The following is a 21907-nucleotide window of genomic DNA, read 5'->3' as shown; positions in this document are numbered from 1 at the left end:
CAGAAGTATCAGAGACTTGTAGCTAGGTACATTACTGTATCAGTATCAGGTTAGAACAGATACCGAAAATTGCTGTAACAACCCACCTCTATCGTTTCCTCATATGCTCGGCCGGGAGCGTGTGACAGCAATACCAGGAACTCTTACGTTCCCATAAGTTTCTATGTGGTTGCAAATATAAATATTGCGACCCCATCACTTTGTTCGAATCATTGGAAACGACGGCGGTGCACGCATAGGTAAATTTATACCTAGCTTAAATACAACTCCTCCATACAATAGTTACTGATATAAGCGATACACATTATTAAACAGGTCATCATGTGTCCCCCCAGTAACCCGCAATCAAGAACACTATTTAGTTATTATGACCACATAGCACTGACAAGCATCTTACATTGTACATTCTTTAAAAAATATAAAGCACTGTAATAAAAGTCAATAATGCTTAATGCCATCTAGGTTTGGGTTGCTGTACCACTCGTCACCTATACCCCAAGGCTTGCGTAGAGAAGCCTGTAGGATACTGCTTTCTTTGGGAGGCGGCCATGTTGGTTTCAGAGGGGAGCATGTCGTACTCGCACAAGGGGCCGAGGCCAATTGCAGGACACGACACATTCTAACAGACCTCATCTTGGGGACAGTGCATTGAAATTTCACCTCGTGTATAAATGTGTAAGCATAGCTAAACATTAATTCAAGTGTTGCTGAGAGCGGTATTCCAAGATGTTTGAGTAAAGTAGCGAATATGCACTGCCTTGTTGGGCAACTGCTGCACCCTAACTCTCGGGTCATATTCCAAAATGTGTCCTAACTGAACCCCTGTAAGTTATCAGATCGGCAGCAGTTTTAATAAACTAGGACTTGTGCGAGGGTATCAACAGATGTACTTCTTGAAATCCATTGTAATTTTAGCTTATTTTTTAAAACAATGGAATTATATAATGTGAAATAAAATATTTAATTTTGGTTGTAAAAGAATAAACGTTGAATTTTTGGCCGTATTTATGTTTGCTGTTATTTAAGATATTAGGGGGGGGGGGGGGGAATTGTAATCGTAAAAGTTCCATTAAAGTTCATTAAAAAGGAAAATATATATTCAGTTATGGATCAAATCGGCAACAGATAGGACACCAAAAATCAGTGCCCTAAAAATAAGGGCCTGACCGTGTGCTATCGTGCACTTGGAATATGGTTAGGGTACAGGTATTACATATTCAACACCTTGACGCCGTCCCCGCTACCTCTGATTACTTAGATGCGATTTTGTTCAGTTCGTGATCTCAGGGAAGGTTCGGCCTTGTGGCTAGAGGTAGGGGTCAACGCAGTAGGGTCCCCCGAGCTGTTGAGGCCACTCGGGACGCCTAAATAATAACACAAAACTTCTTCAGATAGTTGGTGAATTTAATACAGCACAGCCCAATACATGGTGCTGCCCGTTCTGGCCGTAACGGTTTGCCCGACGCGACTAGTCACACGCGCAGCTCACTTCCTCAGTGGCGGCTCACGATTCTTATGCGCGTGAGGGGCAGACTCGTATACGTGATGCGAAAGTTACAAAAGACACTCTGACATGGCACATGATTTCTTGACGCACAATACACTACACTAATACCTAGCTCTGGATAAACTGGGCTAGCAACATGTAGGCCCGTGTCTCCGGCGACTCTACGCGGTGTCTAGGTGTGTCCCAGGGACTGAATCGTTATTAAGTCTGATAGCACGTGTCGCCTGCTGGCTGCCCCGTGCGGGCCAAAACTAAGTAGCCGGTAGGCTAGGTTGGGCGTGAAGCGCCGACGTAACACCACATAATCTCCCCACAGTACTTACGTATGATGTAGAACACTCATCTTGAGCACTGATTGAATTAAGTTAAGTACCTCATGGTAAATTTAGGCCGACCGTGGAACTGTACGTAAAAGGTTGAAAAGAAATTACACTATGGAATACTACATGTCGGTGAATGCAAAGGTTGAAGGTTCCGCGTTGCGCGCAGGCTGCCGGCCTGGGTGAGCTCTCGAAGGACACTGCCTGTGTCGCCGCGCGCGACCCCCCTCCCCCGCCAGCCCTCCCGCGGAAACGTGTGAATTTCGCGGGAAACTGAACCGGCCAGGTTCGGGACAAATCGCACAGTGAAACATGATTTTGCAAAGACTTAATTATTAATTAATGGAAAATAATGTTTAATAAAACCTGTGGAAAACATTATTAAAATAATTTGTTGTAGTGCGGCGGAGGGACATGCCACACCCGGCCGGATCCTTCCGCCGGCGCAGCACTCGTTGCACGGCGATCGCCTCGACGCACGCACTACACTTAGCTGCGCGCACGGGCGCGTTCGGTGCACACGCTTCTAGGAGACGTTGATGAGGCATAGCGGTCTATGCGACATAGAGGAGCATTGGCGGTCGGCGTCAACCTAAACCATTATTTTTGTGTCTTGGAATACGGCCCTAAGTGGAGAAAGTAAAAGGAATTGACTGCTTGTCTACAAACAGGTATGGATCACTGCTCCTTTTAGTTTCCGACAGTGAGCAAATAGTATGACCTCAAATTGGGCTTTCAACTTTTGTGGAAATAACATTACCATCGCCATTACTTTTTAATGATAAGCAATAACAATGTTAATTTTAATATAAAATGTTTTGGAGATTAAAATTTTACTCCAGATTGTCTCTGTAAACCACACACCTAAATTGTTTCCAATAATCTAAAGTTATGTTTCATGTTCGGTGGAAAATGTACAATTAATTCGTTTATTAAATTTTTAAATATATTTTTAATAATTGCAATTAGTTTATATCTCAGTTTCTTCCTGGAACATATTACAACACTAAAATAAATTAATGATAAATAACATTTTACATTATATTAAATCGATAACAAAGATCATTGTTGACGTCGTACCTCCTCTTTATTAAATAAAAAACCCGGGTCACAGTTCTGTCCGCGGCGCAACACTGCAGCCATGGCCCTGGTAGTGCCACCACTCGCCACCAGATGGCAGTGTAAATATAAAGAGACAATGTATCATAGTTATTTTATAGATGTTATTATTGTAAATATTTAGGTAGATTATTAAGTGTATGCTGGAAGTATGTTTTGTAGATGTGGAAATAATATTGTAAAATGCAAAAGATCATCATCAGGCAAAAGAGATAGAAATATGTAAAACTTTAACACAGATGGTTCTAGAAGAAACTTGTATAAATTGTGCGGGCTAACAAGCCTAGACAGCTCTCATCTCCCAGCCAATCTGGGAGAATAGTTATCATTGTGAGCTTTCCTCTCTCCCAGCCAATCTGGGAGAATAAATATTACCTCAGTCAAAAGTGGTATCATTGGCTTGAATTCCTCATCTTCCTTCCCTCAGCTAGCGACACTTCGTAAGACCGCGGGCTTTCCTTCTCTCTCTCCTTCTCTCTCACCTATCCGCTAGCGACTCCTTGTGAGACCGCGGGCAATCCTCTGCTAGCGACTCCTCGTGAGACCGCGGGCTCCCTTCTCTCTCTCATTATACCTCTCTCTACCCACCCATCCGCTAGCGACTCTTCGTGAGACCGCGGGCAATCCTCTGCTAGCGACTCTTCGTGAGACCGCGGGCATCCCTCTCTCCAACTTCCAACCTTTCCGCTAGCGACTCTTCGTGAGACCGCGGGCATCCCTCTCTTCTACACCCAACCTTCCTGCTAGCTACTTGTCAGCACGTCCTCGGTCAGCTGCACTGGGCCGAACGGTCCACTCCCGCCTCAGAGTGTGAGGCTGCTCTACCAAAGAGCTGGCGCCGGGCAAACAACACAACAACTGAACGACCGAGCGACGTCCACCCCGTCTTCACATCTTCACCAGAGACGAGGCCGCGACATTTGGCGCCCGAACGTGTGGCACTCCATCATCGAGACTACCAGAGTTCATGAACAGTCAGCAGGATTCGGCGACCCGAAGTGTGTATATTCACTAAACAAGTGTAGAAGAATGTGTGCAGGACAGAACTTGTAGAAATTCGTGACACAATGCTACTACACAGACTGACAACCACAGGCGAAACAGGTCAACCACCAAGGGACTTGGACCTAATGACAGGAGAGGAACAGTGGCACAACACATCTGAGTGCAAACCAGTGAGAGCAGAGTTAGCAATGGGTACCTTGGTTTGGGATACAATAGCAACACCAAGGCCCACACAGGCACCAACACAGAAGGCAGGGGCAAACCTCATAGACTGGGAGGTACTTGCAAGCCCAGCAGTGCAACCAAACGTGCATATAGGGCGGACAGCTACCGCAACAGGACGCATAGTGCTTCCAGAGTTCAGTGGGCTAGCGCATGAGAACCCATGCGAGTTTGTGCAGTGGTGTCAGGAACGGATGACACAATGCGGGGTGCAGATAGAAGAATGGACCCAACGCACGAGTGAACAATTACGCGGGCAAGCTCGTGAGTGGTGGAACCTGTGGGGACGCTATGACATGCAGTGGCAGGAGTTCGCTACCCGCTTAACACGGCGCTTCGACGACTGCATGGCAGTCATGAGCTGTAAGGCTCGCTTCTACGGCGAGACCCAAAAGGACTCAGAGTCAGTAGAGCAGTTCGTGGCAAACAAGCTGCGTCTGTACCGGCGCATAGCCCCAGGAGAAGACCCCGAGCAAGCTTTGCCAGAAGTTACTGCGTTAATGCGAGAAGAATTGCAACCATTCATCAGGCCATACTGCAATGGAACAGTAGAGGACTATGTTCGACAGGCAACAGCTACAGAAGGCAACCTACGACACCTCCTGGGACGTCGGACCGGGACAACTATCCCCGAACGAGGACCCAGACATCAGGTTGGAGCACCTGCAGGGACAAGCAGGGCCATACCGCAGGAACGTCCATGGCGGACAGCAACACAGGCGCTCGAGGGCCCACCTGGTGGGACAGGCCAGAACACATCTCCAGGATGGCGAAATGCAGGCAATCGGCGCGATGGAGGCCGACCACCACAGTGCCGTCTAGGATGCCCACAGGGCACGTATCACTGGCATCAGGACTGCCAGAGACACCAACAGCAACAAAAACCAGCGGGAAAATGGGCAGTAGGGGGTGTAGGACCTACAGACTTAACCCCCGTACCAGCCAATCCCCTGCCGCAAGCCACAGAGAACAACATTGAACAACTGGGGCAGCTCACCACGCTAGAAAACCGACTGATGCGGATCCCCATCACCCTGAACGGGAGACATACTGCCGCACTTATAGACACAGGGGCGAGCCATGTATTCGTCGCCCAGCACTGTGTACCACCCGCAGATATCACACCCAGACGCTGTGCCCTGCGCCTTGCTACAAACACTGGAACCAGGACAGCCATTGGAGATGCCATCATCACTGTGGGTATACGGGAGATGGTGACCCAAACTTCAGCGGTCGTGGTAGAAGGACTCAGAGAAGATTTGGTACTCGGACAGCCATGGTTGGTAGAGCAGGGTGCCTTGATTTCACCAGCATCAGGCCTGGTAAATTTAGGTAAACGTGAGCGCTTGGCAGTATATACACTAGGAAGCATACCACCTTACCACAGAGCACACGACCACAGGCCAAGAGACATGACCTGTCGCCTGCTCACTGTGGAAGATGATCCACCCCCAGCGGACCTGATCGAACTCAAACAACGAGTTCTCGACGCCCAATGCACCTCCTCAGATGCTGAGCATCGACGAGCAAAGCAAGCAGAAGGACTGGATGAGATACGGACCATGCACGGTGAATGGACGGCCCACGGAATGACAGATGAAGTGGAAGACCCCGAGGATCGCTGTCGGTGGCAAGCGATTGAGCTGACAACAGCTCGAGAACCCCAGAGGGCCTACACTCAGCAGATAACTCCGCAGACCACACGACAACCACCAGAGCTACAGCCAGGTGACCACGTGTATGTCCGCACACATCCTCTATCCAATGCAATTAGGAACTACTGCGCTGGACTGAGCCCCAGGTGGTCGGGACCACACCGCATCCTGAAGCATCTAAGTCAAAGTACGTATTTGGTGCGCCGGGGTAGGCAAAGGCGAAAAGTACACCGGGACCACATCCGGAAAACAGCACTCCCAGAAGGGGGCAATACCGTGGAGGATCCTACGACAGATGTGGCAGGAACAATGCCGGACAACCACCAATCTGTCTCACCCCAAGGAATGCAGCATCTGTTCCAGGGAACACAGAGCCCAAGGACAAGAATGGAGAGGCCTGCAGAAGCCCCTGCCACGACCCCGAGGCGACAGCACCGGAGGAACCCAGCACGAATTCAGATCCTTGATGTCACGGGGACACCAGAGGCGGGCGTAAACACCACAGAGGAGCAGCCCCTGGTGACAGAACCGGAAGACATTGAGACAACAGAACCACCCTCCCCTACCCGAGGTGGGTGGGGGCATGGAGCCTCCCTAGCCGATGCCGAATTCCGGGTCAACGTGGAGGAACCAGCTGAGGACAACCAGAGACACCGCCGACGATGCCGCCGGCCCCCACTGTTCCTGGCAGATTATGTCACCGGCTGCGAACTGGCCACACTGGTGAATGGCGACCCAGGGAGTCCGGAACCGGCGGGCCCGCCCTGACGCTCGCAACTACGAGGAGAGAAGGCATCATGCGCCTGCTGGAGGGCGCGCGGACGGCCTAGACCCGGGCTTTTCCAGGGGGGGGCGTCTGACGTCGTACCTCCTCTTTATTAAATAAAAAACCCGGGTCACAGTTCTGTCCGCGGCGCAACACTGCAGCCATGGCCCTGGTAGTGCCACCACTCGCCACCAGATGGCAGTGTAAATATAAAGAGACAATGTATCATAGTTATTTTATAGATGTTATTATTGTAAATATTTAGGTAGATTATTAAGTGTATGCTGGAAGTATGTTTTGTAGATGTGGAAATAATATTGTAAAATGCAAAAGATCATCATCAGGCAAAAGAGATAGAAATATGTAAAACTTTAACACAGATGGTTCTAGAAGAAACTTGTATAAATTGTGCGGGCTAACAAGCCTAGACAGCTCTCATCTCCCAGCCAATCTGGGAGAATAGTTATCATTGTGAGCTTTCCTCTCTCCCAGCCAATCTGGGAGAATAAATATTACCTCAGTCAAAAGTGGTATCATTGGCTTGAATTCCTCATCTTCCTTCCCTCAGCTAGCGACTCTTCGTGAGACCGCGGGCTTTCCTTCTCTCTCTCCTTCTCTCTCACCTATCCGCTAGCGACTCCTTGTGAGACCGCGGGCAATCCTCTGCTAGCGACTCCTCGTGAGACCGCGGGCTCCCTTCTCTCTCTCATTATACCTCTCTCTACCCACCCATCCGCTAGCGACTCTTCGTGAGACCGCGGGCAATCCTCTGCTAGCGACTCTTCGTGAGACCGCGGGCATCCCTCTCTCCAACTTCCAACCTTTCCGCTAGCGACTCTTCGTGAGACCGCGGGCATCCCTCTCTTCTACACCCAACCTTCCTGCTAGCTACTTGTCAGCACGTCCTCGGTCAGCTGCACTGGGCCGAACGGTCCACTCCCGCCTCAGAGTGTGAGGCTGCTCTACCAAAGAGCTGGCGCCGGGCAAACAACACAACAACGAACGACCGAGCGACGTCCACCCCGTCTTCACATCTTCACCAGAGACGAGGCCGCGACATTGTAATATTTCATAAAACGTTATATTTTCTCAAGTAAAGAATTTTATTCCATAGCTATATCATTCTTTACCTTTTTATTTGGTTTATACAATGTTGTGCTTGGTAATAATTATTTTTGAAATCTTAAACATAATTTTCTTATTATTTTTTTATTAAACATTGTTACTAGTAGTCTAGCGAAAATTGAGAGTAGCTTTCCAGTTATTCCTCATGTGTATTTGTTGTGTGTTTTTTTCTATGGTCTTGTTAGTTTGCGCGATAGAGATGCGTACAAGAATTAAGCTGAAAACATGGCGTTACAGTGTTTTAGTTTGCGCCCTTTAGACAGTACTTTAGAAACTTTATTGACGAAAGATAATCTTCTACGGGTATATCAGGTTAGTACCATATTCGTGATATATTTCACTAATTTGCTATTGGTTTTGAAGACTAGCAAATCTTGTAATCGGTTGAGTAAAATGGGACGCCATGTTTTGTGATTTGTCATGAACACGTCCCGATGTATTTGTCAACTCCATAACATTACTGTAGTTTTTAGTTATTGTGTGTTTATATTACCTATTGGACACAGATGCAGTGGGTTAGTTTGTTGATGATTTCGGTATGTGGCAACTTCGAGAAACATTGTTTTTTTTTTGTTAATTGATGGTTGTTTTTATTTACACGTTGGATGCGACACTTAGTTTTATACATATTTTCTCATAGTAATTTGTTTTACTTTTTGATATGTGTATATATTTGAAAGTAATATTGAAGCCTTGGGTAAGGTTTAATACCCTATACCATAAGTACTTACTTTGTTGAAAAGAAAGTAGGGGGAATGTATGACGTCATGGAAGTTGGCCAATGATAACAAACTTGAATGGAGGAACGAAGAAAAATATAATATGTAATATGAGACTGAAAAAATGAAATAGCCCCATGAAAATAAATATGAATGATAGTATGAGTTTTGGAGCGATAGTAGCGGTAGTATGGGTAGGAGTGAAGTAATAAGTTCAGGCAAATATTGTAATAGGGACAGTATAGGAAACTTGTAATAAATACGCAGGATAAATGAGTGGAGTGTAACTACTTTTTTTACAATGTGTATTAAGTGTGTGAGAGTAATGGCATCTAGCAGCGTGGAGTGAAAATAGCTTGAAAGCAATGCAGTAAATTGTCTCGTGCTTTGCCAGTAATAATTGGCCAGAGTTTCCCATATTGTCCTATTTCGATATGTGGTTCAGGTTCAGCGGGTGGAGAGTAAGGGGAGGATGGCTCCGGGGTTGCTTGGTAAGATCCTACGGGGAGCATGGAAGAGGGTAAGGGAAACGGCATATTCGATGTTGGTCAAGTCAATGATACAGTATTCAGACGTGTATTAGGTAAGGGAGCTAGAGAAGTTGAAGCGTAGATCAGTGAGGTAGGTTTTGGTTATGTAGAGGAGAAGGGAAGTGCAAAAGGGGAAAATATGTAGTCTGGCCGAAATATTGAGTTGGGGCGGGAAGCATTACTAGAAGAGCTGGGAACTTGGGTACACAAGAGGTGGGTATAAAGGGCGGAGAGATCACAGGTAGAAACTCCAGAGGGAATGGAGGAGAATGGAAAGAAGCATGCATGTGAGTGGCATGGGCAGATGAGAGATGCAAGAAATCTGAGACGACTTTAAAAGGGGGAAACTCAGTTGTGAGTGTAACAAATAAAATAAAAATAAATCCAAAGTGGAATGGATTATCTTTATAAAGTGAATAAATAAGTGCACAATAAGTATTTAGAAGGTAGTAAGAATTGTATATGTGTGGTAATGATGTAGTACTCGTGAGAAAAGTGCAAAGTCATTTTTATTTATATTGAATTAGTTTACTGGTTGAATTGTACAGTAGTAGTGATCAGGAAAGAGGCGGTTCGTTTTTGTGTGATATAGAATGAATAAAATGGAGTGACAAATTTTTTCATGTAAATTTAATATGTACAAGATAAATATTGAACATTATTACCACAATGCCAAGAAAGGTAAGTGGTTTTTTCTTTTAAGGCTTTTAAATGTTTGTAATTTGGTTGTGTTTTATGTGCATTTTGTTTGCTTTGTTAGGTGTGTTGTGTGTTTAATTTGCGATGTTAGGTGAAATATTTTCTTTCGGTAGGTGAATTATAAAATTTATTAGGTAATGGGAAAATGGCTCGTTTTCCTATAGGTTAGTTTTGCAATCTTTGAAGTAATAAAGTGAAAGTTAAGGTGAGGGTAGGTCAGCTAATAAAAAAAATTATATACCTATGTTTACATCATGGTATGGTAGGGATATTGATGAAGTCGTCAACAAAGCTTTACTGATGTAATTGAAACCTGTATGTTCTTATGGTACAAGTGCAGGGAAGACTGGGAAGATTAAAATTCTTATTTTGCCCAAGATATTGTTGAGTATGGAATTATTTTCGGTATGGTGTTCCATACTAGAATAGGTAGGGCTGAAGTATACTTTGTGATACTGGAGAAGTTTAAATCATAGTAAAAAACAATAAACAGTTATAATAGTCAAATATAGGTACTAAACCGGATGTGACTAGTATAGAATACAATACCTTAAATATTACACAAGCTATATCGTGTTATTTACTAGAATAGGTACTTAATGTACTAAACTGTGGGAAATATATCTTCGATATCGTGTTCTGTACTTGATTAGGTAGGGCTGTACTATAGAATACAATATCAGTAGAAACATATTTTGTGCAAAAAAGCATGTGAATGCTCCTCTCTCAAAATCTCCGTATTCATATGCTTGTCACTTAAGAATGTAGGTGTGATAGTGACATCAGTGCTGTCATGTTGGTGACGTAATCAATATTTTTATGGTATCGGGATGTAGACTATTTCCGAAGCCTTTAATGGATGATGTGATATGAATTTGACTATGTTGTGTCATGAATTCTTTTGCTGGTTATGTGTAATCGGTAGAGAAGTTGATAAATTGACAAACTAGAGATGGTGCAAATCACGGTACATTTCATTAAGTGATAATAGTTATACATTTCATTGCTAGTTTTATGGGAATCATTCACAAACAGTAAATACTGTGAATGTTAACTGTAGATGAAAGTTATTGGAGGTTTTGTAAATTACCCGAATACATTTAATTTGTCAAAACAATTAAATTGTAGTTATTTTGATCCTGGTAGTCTTGTGTCAGTATTGTGAAGATGTAGGTAAAAGTTTCATGTTACATATCCATGTTTATCCCTTCATCCTGATGGCATGATTGTGTATACAATGATGTGGTATTTAATGCTTCCTGTTTTAATTTAGTTTGTTTAAAGATTGTGAATGTAACAAAAATTTGTAGCATAAGTATGAACTATGATTGTAATTTGAATATGAGAGAACATTTCAACATCTGAAATAATTTGTATTGTGTTATTCAATTTTTTTTGGCCAGGATCTTTTGGCATGCTAAATTAAAACACCAAGCATTTGGTACCACAGGATCAATATATACAGAATCATGCTATCAGAATAATGGATAAACTTTGATTTGTGATATGGAATAGTTACCACTTTTTGATAACCTTAAGTGTTGGATTTTATCAAGTTATGAATGCTTACTAAAGTAGGAATCATGTTATTTGAGACTTCATTAGCGATTGGGATTTTGTACAGAGCTTTAAGTTGGTCGTAACGGTTGTGGAAGTCATGGTGATGTATTGTCTAAATTAGTTTGTTTACAATTGCAATTGTTTTATGGAATTTAAGCATAGAAACTTATGATTGTTGATTGGCTAGTTGTAGCAGTTGAACTCTATTATTCTTCGAAGTGGCTCGACCATCTTAAGATCTACAATTTCTTCTGCAACTTTCACTGTAAACTGGGCTTAAGGCTCGTTTGTGTTTTTGAAACCCATAATAATTGTGGATTTTAGTGACGTACCTGAACGAAATAAATAATTTAAACAACTCTGATAATAGTGAGCTTTAATGTTTGTTGATTATTACACCAGTACATGTTAAGTTGCAGTTTGAATTAAAAAGTCTTTTGTGGAGGGATATGAAGAAGGGAAATTCAGGAGTAAAATTTGAATCTATATGTGAATCTGTAAAAGAAAAATTCCAAAAATTATTTTAGTAATAGGTAGGTAATACATTCAGTAAATAACATAGAAAGGAATATGAACTAAATACAAAATAATTTCAAGAGAAAATGAAGTTCAGCCCATTAAATTACATGTTTATAGCAAATCTGCACAATGCCATTTCCTGGACCATGAAGACAGTTATGAATAAAACTAATACACCCTCATTGGTAATTGTTAAAAGTCGGGCTTATTGGAGCTAAGTGGGATAAATGAACTAAGTTAAATGTTTTGATATCCAGCCAGGCCTACTATAATTTTTGTTTTGCATAAGGGGGCATTAAAATATTCCAAGTGGTTTTTTACTTGTAAGGTAGTAGTGTCATGTCTACTGAAAATTAAGGCGAATAGTAACTAAAGTGAAGTTTGGTTAGGTCTAGGTCAACTGCATTATTAACTTTTAAATTACAAGATTGTTAGTGTTATTAATGTACCTAGTTAACCTAACCAACCTTTTACTTTGTTATATTTGTTTCCAGGAAGTGATGACTACAACCTTTACATGTAAAACCCACTTTTAATTTTGCAATGCCCTCTTAATGTGATAGTGTTTCTACATGCTGATACAATTCATTTAATTAATGTATCTCACCAGTTCTAGTAAGCCAGTAAACAATGACCACTCCATTTTCTCACTAAATTATTATTTTTTGTTACATTTTTTGTTTATTTAATTGTGTGGGATGATTATTATAGCAGTTTGAAGCACTTTGTCTAAATTTACTCATGTTTAAAGCTTTTAGGTTACAATTTCTCTGATCATAATCCTCAATACTATCTGCTTTTTGCTTAGACTTATATTTCATTAACAAGGTCACTAGTTACGGTAACAAACTGGATGTCAGGGAAGGCCTCGGCCATGACCTACAGTAAGGAACCATCCCAGTGTTTGCATGCAGGGTCTGGAGAAAACTTGGGAAAACAAACAAGGCTGGCGAGACCACGATTCTAAATCAAGTTCTTTACCACTGCACCGCCACTCCCTAGTCAGGCTCGCCAGACCACGATTCTAAATCTAGTTCTTTACTACTGAACCGCCACTCCCTAGTGTACCATCTGTTGATTTCAGAATACACTAGAGAAGTTTGAAACACTTTGTCTAAATTTACTCATGTTTAAAGCTTTTAGGTTACAATTTCTCTGATCATAATCCTCAATACTATCTGCTTTTTGCTTAGACTTATATTTCATTAACAAGGTCACTAGTTACGGTAACAAACTGGATGTCAGGGAAGGCCTCGGCCATGACCTACAGTAAGGAACCATCCCAGTGTTTGCATGCAGGGTCTGGAGAAAACTTGGGAAAACAAACAAGGCTGGCGAGACCACGATTCTAAATCAAGTTCTTTACCACTGCACCGCCACTCCCTAGTCAGGCTCGCCAGACCACGATTCTAAATCTAGTTCTTTACTACTGAACCGCCACTCCCTAGTGTACCATCTGTTGATTTCAGAATACACTAGAGACTATATGCTTTTTCAGGTTTTTCAGTAATTTAATCATAAAGATATCTTTAATAAGCCTTATAGGCTAAAGAACAATAAAAAAAATTGGAATCAATAATGCTCTATTTTACAATCTAATCTACTTTGAAATAATAATAAAGAACTGAAATAAATATTGTGAAAGTATACATTGGATGCATTACTTGCAATACAAATAATGGGCATTGTCCAACATACATTACTACATACTGCCAATGAAAATAAGAGTTGAAGTACACAGGAAGAAGACCCCAAGAAAGTACAAGGAGTAGATGGGAAGAGCAGATAGTGTGCAGGAGAGAGGAGATAACTGTAATAAAGTGAAGGATGAGGAATGGTGGAAGGACAGAGAAAGATTGAGGCATTTTACTTCGCTGACCCGGCTACAGGCTGGAAGCAATTGATGATGTACTACGTAAATTTCAAAATCTAAATACACATGTGTGATACCAATTGTGCAAATAAAAGAAGAAACAGGACACCAAAACACCAGACCTAAAACAACAAAATAATTAAATTTTTGACTTTATGGTGACTTTCACGTGCTGTCTCTTGTAATGTTCATACTATCACCATGCATAAGTTTAGTACCTTATGTGTATATCTTCTATTTCTGAAACATATATTTAAAATTTAAAGACAGTGACATTAGTTGCCTGTTAACCATAGGCATGCCTCGTAGTCATACTGGATCAATATGTATGTTCATAAACATAAATAGAATTATGGAGTATATCAAGATCTGCATAATTTTACTTGCAGATTTTAAGAATCATCGTAATATTATAACTTTACATAAGAAAACAAATGGTATAAAATAAGTTTTATTTTACGTCTAAAAAAAAGCCCCTAAAACCACAGTACTAAACTCGCAGGTACAAAAGTTCCTTGTGGCTTTTTCATGTGTTTAATTAGCCATAATTTACTAACCCTAGTCCACAATCATATTGTCTACCTATCACATTTGGGAGATAACTATGAGTACATGTAAACCTCTGACATTCAGGTCTGCAGGTTCACATGTCTTCTGTGATTAGATTATCAACTCTAACGTCTTCCATACTGGTTTTTAGGCAACCTTATTTGTTGACTAGCTCTAATGATTAGTTATAAAAGTGCTGTTGAAGTTAGAAAATTGTAAGTATAATTCTACACTAAAAATGGTAAAAGTTTTGAAATAAGCCAAATTTAATGTATTTTAATTAGGTACTCTTATTGGTAAAATGAAATAAAAAAAAAGGAATTTGACAGAATTCCGAAGAACGCCTCTTTTCCGAAAGGAAAAAAAAATTCAAAAGTACCTTTCTTCTGTTCTTGATATGTTTTCAAATCATTCTCTAAGAGGGCATGGTGATACTTATTAGTTTACCAGCAGTTTACAATTTTAATGAGTGGTTAGGTTAGGTACATTAAAAGTAGCCATAATTGTTCCTTACTGTGTATCCAGTTGTACTTTAAAATAAAATTTTAAAATAAAGAAAGGAATTGGTTGTGTTTGTGTTTCAAAGCTTTAGAATTGCCAAAATATATTTGATTTTGAAAATGTGCATTAAACTTTGAGGAACATTGTCCCCAGAGCTATTTTTCTGTGAAATATATCCATTTGTATTTTAATGTAAAATATTAAGATAAAGTAAGCAGTTGAATGTGTTTGTGATTTGAAACTAAATTATTTTTGAAGAAATGAATTATCTTTGATATAAACTGTTACAGAACAATTACCATAATTTCTAACCAACTGTTCAAATGGTTTTTCAGTGTTTTTAATGTAGCTAACCTAACCAACTATGCACACCATTTTAAAAGTGTTAAAATGTAGCTTGCATAATTTAACAAACTGTTCCCATCATTTTACTAAAGTATTATAAATATGAATAACAAACCTACCCGACCATTCTCACTATATTATAGTATTTTGTAATGTAAAGCTAACCTTACCTAATCAACCATCCACACTTGAAAGTTGTTTAAAATGTTACAAGCCAAACCTAACCAACAGTCCACATTAGTAGTTAACTTAACCCAACAGACCATTCTCACAATGTCCCTGTATTTGTATGTAGTACATAAATTTAACATAATCACTTGCTGAAACTTAAAACTACTTGAAGTATCACAACATCCTCTTAGGGCCGGCTTTATTACCCCTGCTAAACCTCCGGCTAAAATTTAACCGCAGGCCAACTCTTATTTCGGTTTTATGACTCCCAGTTAACGTCTACCTTCCAGTTAGTCCCGGCTAACCGGGTGTATGAACCGGCCGCTAGCTGCTTAACCGGAGGCTAAGCGACAGAAAATAAAATGGCGATGTATCAGGCGAGGTTAGTTGTTGATAGTGATGATGACTATTTGATGAATTCTATTGAATATTTGCAGGATGCGATGGAATAATTTATTACGAAATATAAAATGCTTCGCCGTATTCATCAAAGTTTTATTAAAAATTACATGAAAGTGTATTCACGCTTATAATTCTCGTCGAGTCGTATATTATTATTTGACTTTAATTGATCACGAAGTACATAAACATATGCAATGTGTATAAACTTAAATGTTCCTGCTTAAGAATATGTGTAAATTAGTGCATTTTAAAATTGCAAAACGAGGGTTATTATTACCTATAAATTGCGTGTTTTCGTGGAAGTTGTACCTGTGAATTTTTATTCGTAATACAGTGGACATATGCCGGGAATGAAACGCACTTCATACGTCTTCAGACGTGGTTCTAATTCAATGAATACAATTAAATGTGAAAATAAATGTTACCTAATTATCCCTTCCCTATCTTACAAACCTTTAGGTACTTATTATCTACCTGCCACGCAAGTGCAAAACGAAAACAGCACTGGAATTATTCTGTTTCCCGTATCCAAGTTTAGCCCTTGATCCTATTGGCATGACCCTTTATATGTTGGTCTTGGTTTACATTATACTTGCTGTTTTAATTTAGAATGTTGAAAAATCCTGTACATAACACAAAATACCTCAAATATCATGATGCAAACAAATTGTCAGGTCTTATAAAAATGTATTTCTTTGGTATACATTTTACAATCATAATTATTTCGCCAGTGAATATGTCTAGTATCTCTCAACCTACTAAATTAAAACAGCAAGCATCCTATACCACAAACTAATTCCATCAGGATCGGATTAATTTGGATATGTGATACGAAACTATTAGTACAAAAATGAAACCTACACCAGTGAAATGAAAATCAACTAGTATTTTCCCGAAACAGGGTCTCTATTATTTGATTATGAAATAAATTTATGAAAGAAATAAGTGTTCTCTAGCAAAAATGTCTTATCCCTATTTATTTGTTTGTATAGAATTACGTCGTTAGTTTTGGCTTAATATATAACCTAACAAAATCATGAGTTTAAATACTAGAGTAAAGATGAAAACACACGGTTTTCAATCTTAAATTGTAATTTTATGGTTTAATTCAAAGCAAGTTTAACGTAGAAGTAGTTATAGTTTAATTTAATTATATATCTGTTACAAGATAAAGTTTGCGGCATATTTCTTTTCTGCAGCTGTAAACATCACAAAACAAACAAACAGCTGACTAACATTCTACCAGAAAAAAACTGTCTTGCAACAAAAGTTACCAAATTCTGGTTTATTTCATTACCAACACACCCATTATTACACCACACACTTCGTCAGGTTCCGGTTAGCCAACCGCAGGCTAAGTATGGGTCATAATACACCCCTCGTTCGTTAACCGGATGCTAGCCTAACCTGAGGGCTAGCTAACCTGAAGATTTAGCCTGGGGTCATAAAACCGGCCCTTAGAGAATGATTCTTAAACATGTCAAAAAGTGGGGGGGGGGGGGAAGTATTTTGAAAATTTCTTTCTTAGAAAATAGGCTCTCCTTCAAAATTACCTTATTCAGTTTTACAAAGCTACCATCAGCCATCTCAGTTATAGACATGTACAAAAATGTCAGTTTTGCAAGGACAAATGTTCAGGGGGAATGAACAAATGATATTTTAGGTCAGGTTTTAAACATTGTGCATGGTCTGATGGTCTACTACTGCTATGTCCACATCTGAGCTCTCATTAACTGGCTACAGATCATAGTGAGTAGAGTAAGTTTAGTTTTATTTTTTGTGGTATTTTTAATTTTATTAATGTTTTAAACTTACGGTTATTTTACCACACAAGTATGTGTTAAGCCTTTATATGTATGTAAAGTAAGAATCTGTCTTTTTTTAAAGTATAATTTTTGAATTATGATATATTTGACATTTATGCAAAAAAAATATTAAACTAAATATATTCAAACATATCAAAAACAAATTAGGACAATATATGATTTAAGTTGTAAATGATTAACTCATTTGTAAACAATTTGTAATTGTTACAAATGAAGCTTGGTTATAAAACAAATGTGTGTTTCTAACTGATATTTATAAAAACTAATTATTGGGGATGGCAATGAAAATTAGTAAAATTTTGTGGGCAATAATAGGCTAATAGAGACAATAAAATATGTAGGCTATTTGTTTTAGAATAGTGTTTCCTGGTAGATACTTGAACCAGATTGACCAATATTATTATGTTGATATAACTTGTTAAATATTCCTTCATTTTTTTTTATTTAATGATTTAAGTTGCAATAGATCACTACACTGTCACATGATCACTGCTTAGTCATATAGTAGCATGCAACACAATGTAAAGACTGCAGGCCAGTTTAGTGCCTTGCATGCTAGATGATGCATGTGCTGATTCTGCCTTTTTATGTGTGTGTGTGCATACATGTAAACTGGTAGTGTTTTATCTGTTTTACTTGTTTCAGTTATGCACTACTCTGTTGCCTGGAGTGATGGAGATACATGTACATTCTGCTTTGTATTCATTCTTGTTTTAACCAACCTAATCTAGCATGGTTAGTCAGAGGGACCATTACGAGTATAACATCAAGACATAAAGCTAATATGAATAAAAAATAGAAGAATGTGAAGCAGGCATAGAGGTGTTTTCTCTGTGCTCACAACAGGAAGCAGAGTAGTGCAGATTTGCAACAATAGCAACAAAAAAATCATAGATAATATTAGTAATAACTTAAAGGAAACCATATTCACATTGTACTTCTACATGATTTCATTTCTCCAAATCTAGCAGCACTGTCACACTTGCAGAACCATCCCACCTAGCTGGGCGGCCTCTTTAACGTCTTTATGAATAGTTGGACTATTATCCATTCTCATTTCACCTATTAAATATGATTTTGGTATCTTTATAGGTTAATGATATATGAGGCATAAAGCAGTGGCATGAGTGAGAGCAGGTAATTTAATGGCATCATTTTATGTTAAAATATTTTAATTTTTTTTTTTTACTCTGAGGAATGATTATTGTTTTTTTTAGTACTTGCATATAAGACAGTCATAAGAAAATACATTTGGAAAATAAATACACCTATCCCTCACTTAGCATGTCTTCAGATTGCACGGATTCATTTAGCGCGTTGTTATTTTACTGCCCCAGTCTCGAATAGTACGTCTGTAAATTTCAGTTAGCGTGAAATCTCCACAGGCAAAAAAAAAAGTCTGGTACGACGCCACAAAGTCTGTTTTAACTGCTGTAAACAACAGATGTGCCGTGGAATACAGTTAGCCAAACAAGGGGGGGAAGAGATGCGCGCGCAGTTCTGACTACGCTATCGGCTGTTGTACAAACATCAGCTAAGACAAGTTAAATTGCGGCTATGGAGTGTAAAGGACCAAATTTATTTATGTCCGCGCGTATGCCACTGTGCCATAGCGTTGTCGCCTGACCACAGACTGGGCCGTGAACTCAGTCTAGCCAGTGGCAAGGAATTCACACAAAAGCAACATCTGCCCATTCAGCTGCCGGCAACTGTACGTGCTTTATCACTCATAATGCACCGTGTTCAAGTATTTGAGACAAAACTAGAAGTATTACGCCGCGCAGATTGACATGAAGGCCACGCTTATGTTGGTCGCACGTTAGTTTTAAGCAAGTGAACCGTGCGCACAATTTTCTTTTAAAGATGTTTTTAAACAATATAACCTTTATCTGTTAGTCTGCGTCACTGCAGTGTACCGTTTATAAAAAGGTAGCCAGTGCTAGTTGCCATTCATGTTTGGCTATGTTGCTTCCTGTATAGAGCCCGCACACTTAGTCGAATATCGATATTGATACCTCGCCAATTGCTTGCAAAGCCCACTCTCTACCTTGTGCCGAGTTTACTATATTTAATAGCCCGCACTATTTTGTGGTGTGTACTACGACGATAGTTATGCGTTTGTTCAGGCTCGCATTTGGGTCACAGATTTTGTTTTTCTATTTTAAGTTGAAGAAAGGTTTTTGTAGCATGACTTGTTAATTTAAATTTTTGACGTGCCTTTTTTATATTATACTTTTTAAATAAACATACTTTCTATGAATGGGTTATGTTTTTATGAATAACTTTACCTAACAACAATTTTTTTTCGCATAAATATCGTACCCCTAATTTTTAAACTTGATCTCATTGTAAATTGTGCGACGATTATGCGATAAGACACGGTAAGCACTTTAATTTTTGAAAAATTAAAAACTAATTATCCGGACATGTACATAGGTTCACACCTCAAAATTTCATCAATACTCCCCCAGGCAGGTAATCCCGTTAGGGCGTAGTCCCGGTTAGGAGAAAGATGGATCTTTTACATGCCAGACACTCACCAGAGCCTGACATGGGTTCCTAGAACCGGGAAATAGATTCGCCATTTCCAATCGCGGCATGTTACTGGAGAGCGCCCAGCTAGGTCGAGAGGTTGAGGAGACCCATCCCAACTTCGGCCCCGCCGAAACACCCCCAGCTCCGCCGTCCACCCCCAGACCTCCAATAGAGCCAGCCCCCTCTAAGGGATCTGAGTAGCAACGACACGGAACCATACCTCTCACATCCCTGGGACCCCTCGGTCACCCAGTTACTCGTGATCCAGCTGAGGCCTATCCAACCTCTACTAGCTCAGCAGGCTAGTACCCGAGCTTAAGTAGCTCAACACTTCCACTCGTCAACAGGGCGGGGACCCTTTGGAGTGTTCTCCAAGCATAGGAGGACCACTACCACCACGTTTCCTACTTCAATCCTGATCCTGAGCCATTAGAGGAAATCTCAGCAGGGAACTATCACAGTAAAGGATCAGTCCCATGGCACCCTTCATCTTCAGGTATAGTGCTTTCCCAGGCAGCCTCATAGCGGGAGAGCACCCCTTAATCCGGACTTGGATGTCCTTGGGTACTTCAATATCAGCATATCCCCCGCCCGAAGGTTACAGCTTTGCCAGAGCCCGGGTAGGTATGGTAACACCAAACCAAGGATTGCCTTAATTACCATCCCTTAGACTATCCACCGCCCGAAGGTTACAGCTTTGCCAGAGCCCGGGTGCCCGGACAGGGAGCGAAACCCCGCCACGCTACCGCCCTTCGCTATTCCATATGCATCCTGGATTCTTCACATTGAATCCAATGCTTTGAGACACCACCTAGGGTTTGGGGGTCCAAAACTCCCTGGTGGACTTTCTGCAGAAGCAAGTCGTAGTCACCTACCCACAGCTTACTAATCCACCAGAATTCCCGTTTCGACATACCGAGGAAGTCTGAGGAGTGGGCACCCCCGGCATTTCCCATATTTGTTTAAACACTGGCGCCACGAGAAGGCTATGGGTTGCCGTAAGCGGGAGAGGCTATATATTCGCATCGCACGCCCTTTTTGGATCTTGCAGAGAGCTTCACTCAGATACTAGAGCCGACTACAACTCCGACACTTCATAGGTCCGCTCTTCATCCCACAAGGTTGACGGGAAACCCTGTGGGACGCAAGACCCTTAAGCCAGACAGTAATATCGGCTTCACTGTCAGTAAAGGATGGTTTGGAAAGATACGGGACGTGAGTTGGTTACGCCCGGGCGGGCAAGTCAGCCAGCCGACTGACACCGTATCTCTCATTACGCTGTGTCGTATTTGTCATACAAAGTGTGATAGGAGGCATATAAAGATTAATGGTGTGATATATTTATAGTTGAGTGTTATTCTACGCATTTATATTATGTAATGTATGTTTTCCTAGACAATTTTGGAACACATTAAATAAATTAGTCTTGCTATTTATGGGAACTATTGCTTCAGAATACGCGATTTTGAATTACACTAGCATTTTTAGGAACAAATTAGTCGTGCTAAGTGAGGGATAGGTGTAGGCTACTATCCAATTTTAACCTAGGTAGAATTTACATAAATGGTAGTAGTAGGCTAATCTTGTACTGTGTATTAAAGTAAGTGCCTTCATTGTGCATTGAATCGCTGAAATATTTGATTGTCTTTTTGTGCTTCAATGTCAGGGAGTTAGATTGTGTGTTTGGCCTGTTGGAGTGACTGGGTAAGCCTTCCACAGAATTTCTTCTGATGAAATCCAGAGGATATCAGATTGAATGGAATAAGATAAAGATGTAGATGATTCTGCCAGGTGTAGAAATGTCAGTTTGACTTGATCTGCCTCTTCAACTTTTCTAAAATATAAGCCAGCCTGTCACTCTAAACTGTTACTATATAACCACATATCTTAGAACTAGCATGTCTTTAGATATCACAGAACACTCAACCTAGGTCTCAACTAATGAAAAATATTTTTATC

At 40.6% G+C, this 21907-nt stretch overlaps 1 protein-coding gene across 4 annotated transcripts in view; it reads left to right on the top strand.

Moving 5' to 3' along the window:
* The first annotated feature begins 7875 nt into the window (after window positions 1-7875).
* The window catches only part of LOC134529513 (uncharacterized), a 159521-nt gene continuing 145489 nt past the window's right edge, over window positions 7876-21907 (top strand). For 2 of the 4 annotated variants that reach the window (XM_063363671.1, XM_063363674.1), the window contains exon 1: window positions 7876-8031. In XM_063363671.1, coding sequence (XP_063219741.1) covers window positions 7945-8031 — 87 coding nt within the window. In that variant the 5' untranslated portion in view covers window positions 7876-7944. The remainder of the gene's footprint in view (window positions 8032-21907) is intronic. The other 2 variants (XM_063363673.1, XM_063363675.1) reach the window with 1 other exon arrangement.

Source organism: Bacillus rossius, chromosome 2 (assembly GCF_032445375.1).
Source record: "Bacillus rossius redtenbacheri isolate Brsri chromosome 2, Brsri_v3, whole genome shotgun sequence".
NCBI lineage: Eukaryota > Metazoa > Arthropoda > Insecta > Phasmatodea > Bacillidae > Bacillus > Bacillus rossius.
Note: the sequence above shows the minus strand (reverse complement) of the source record. Positions and strands in the feature narration are given on the sequence as shown.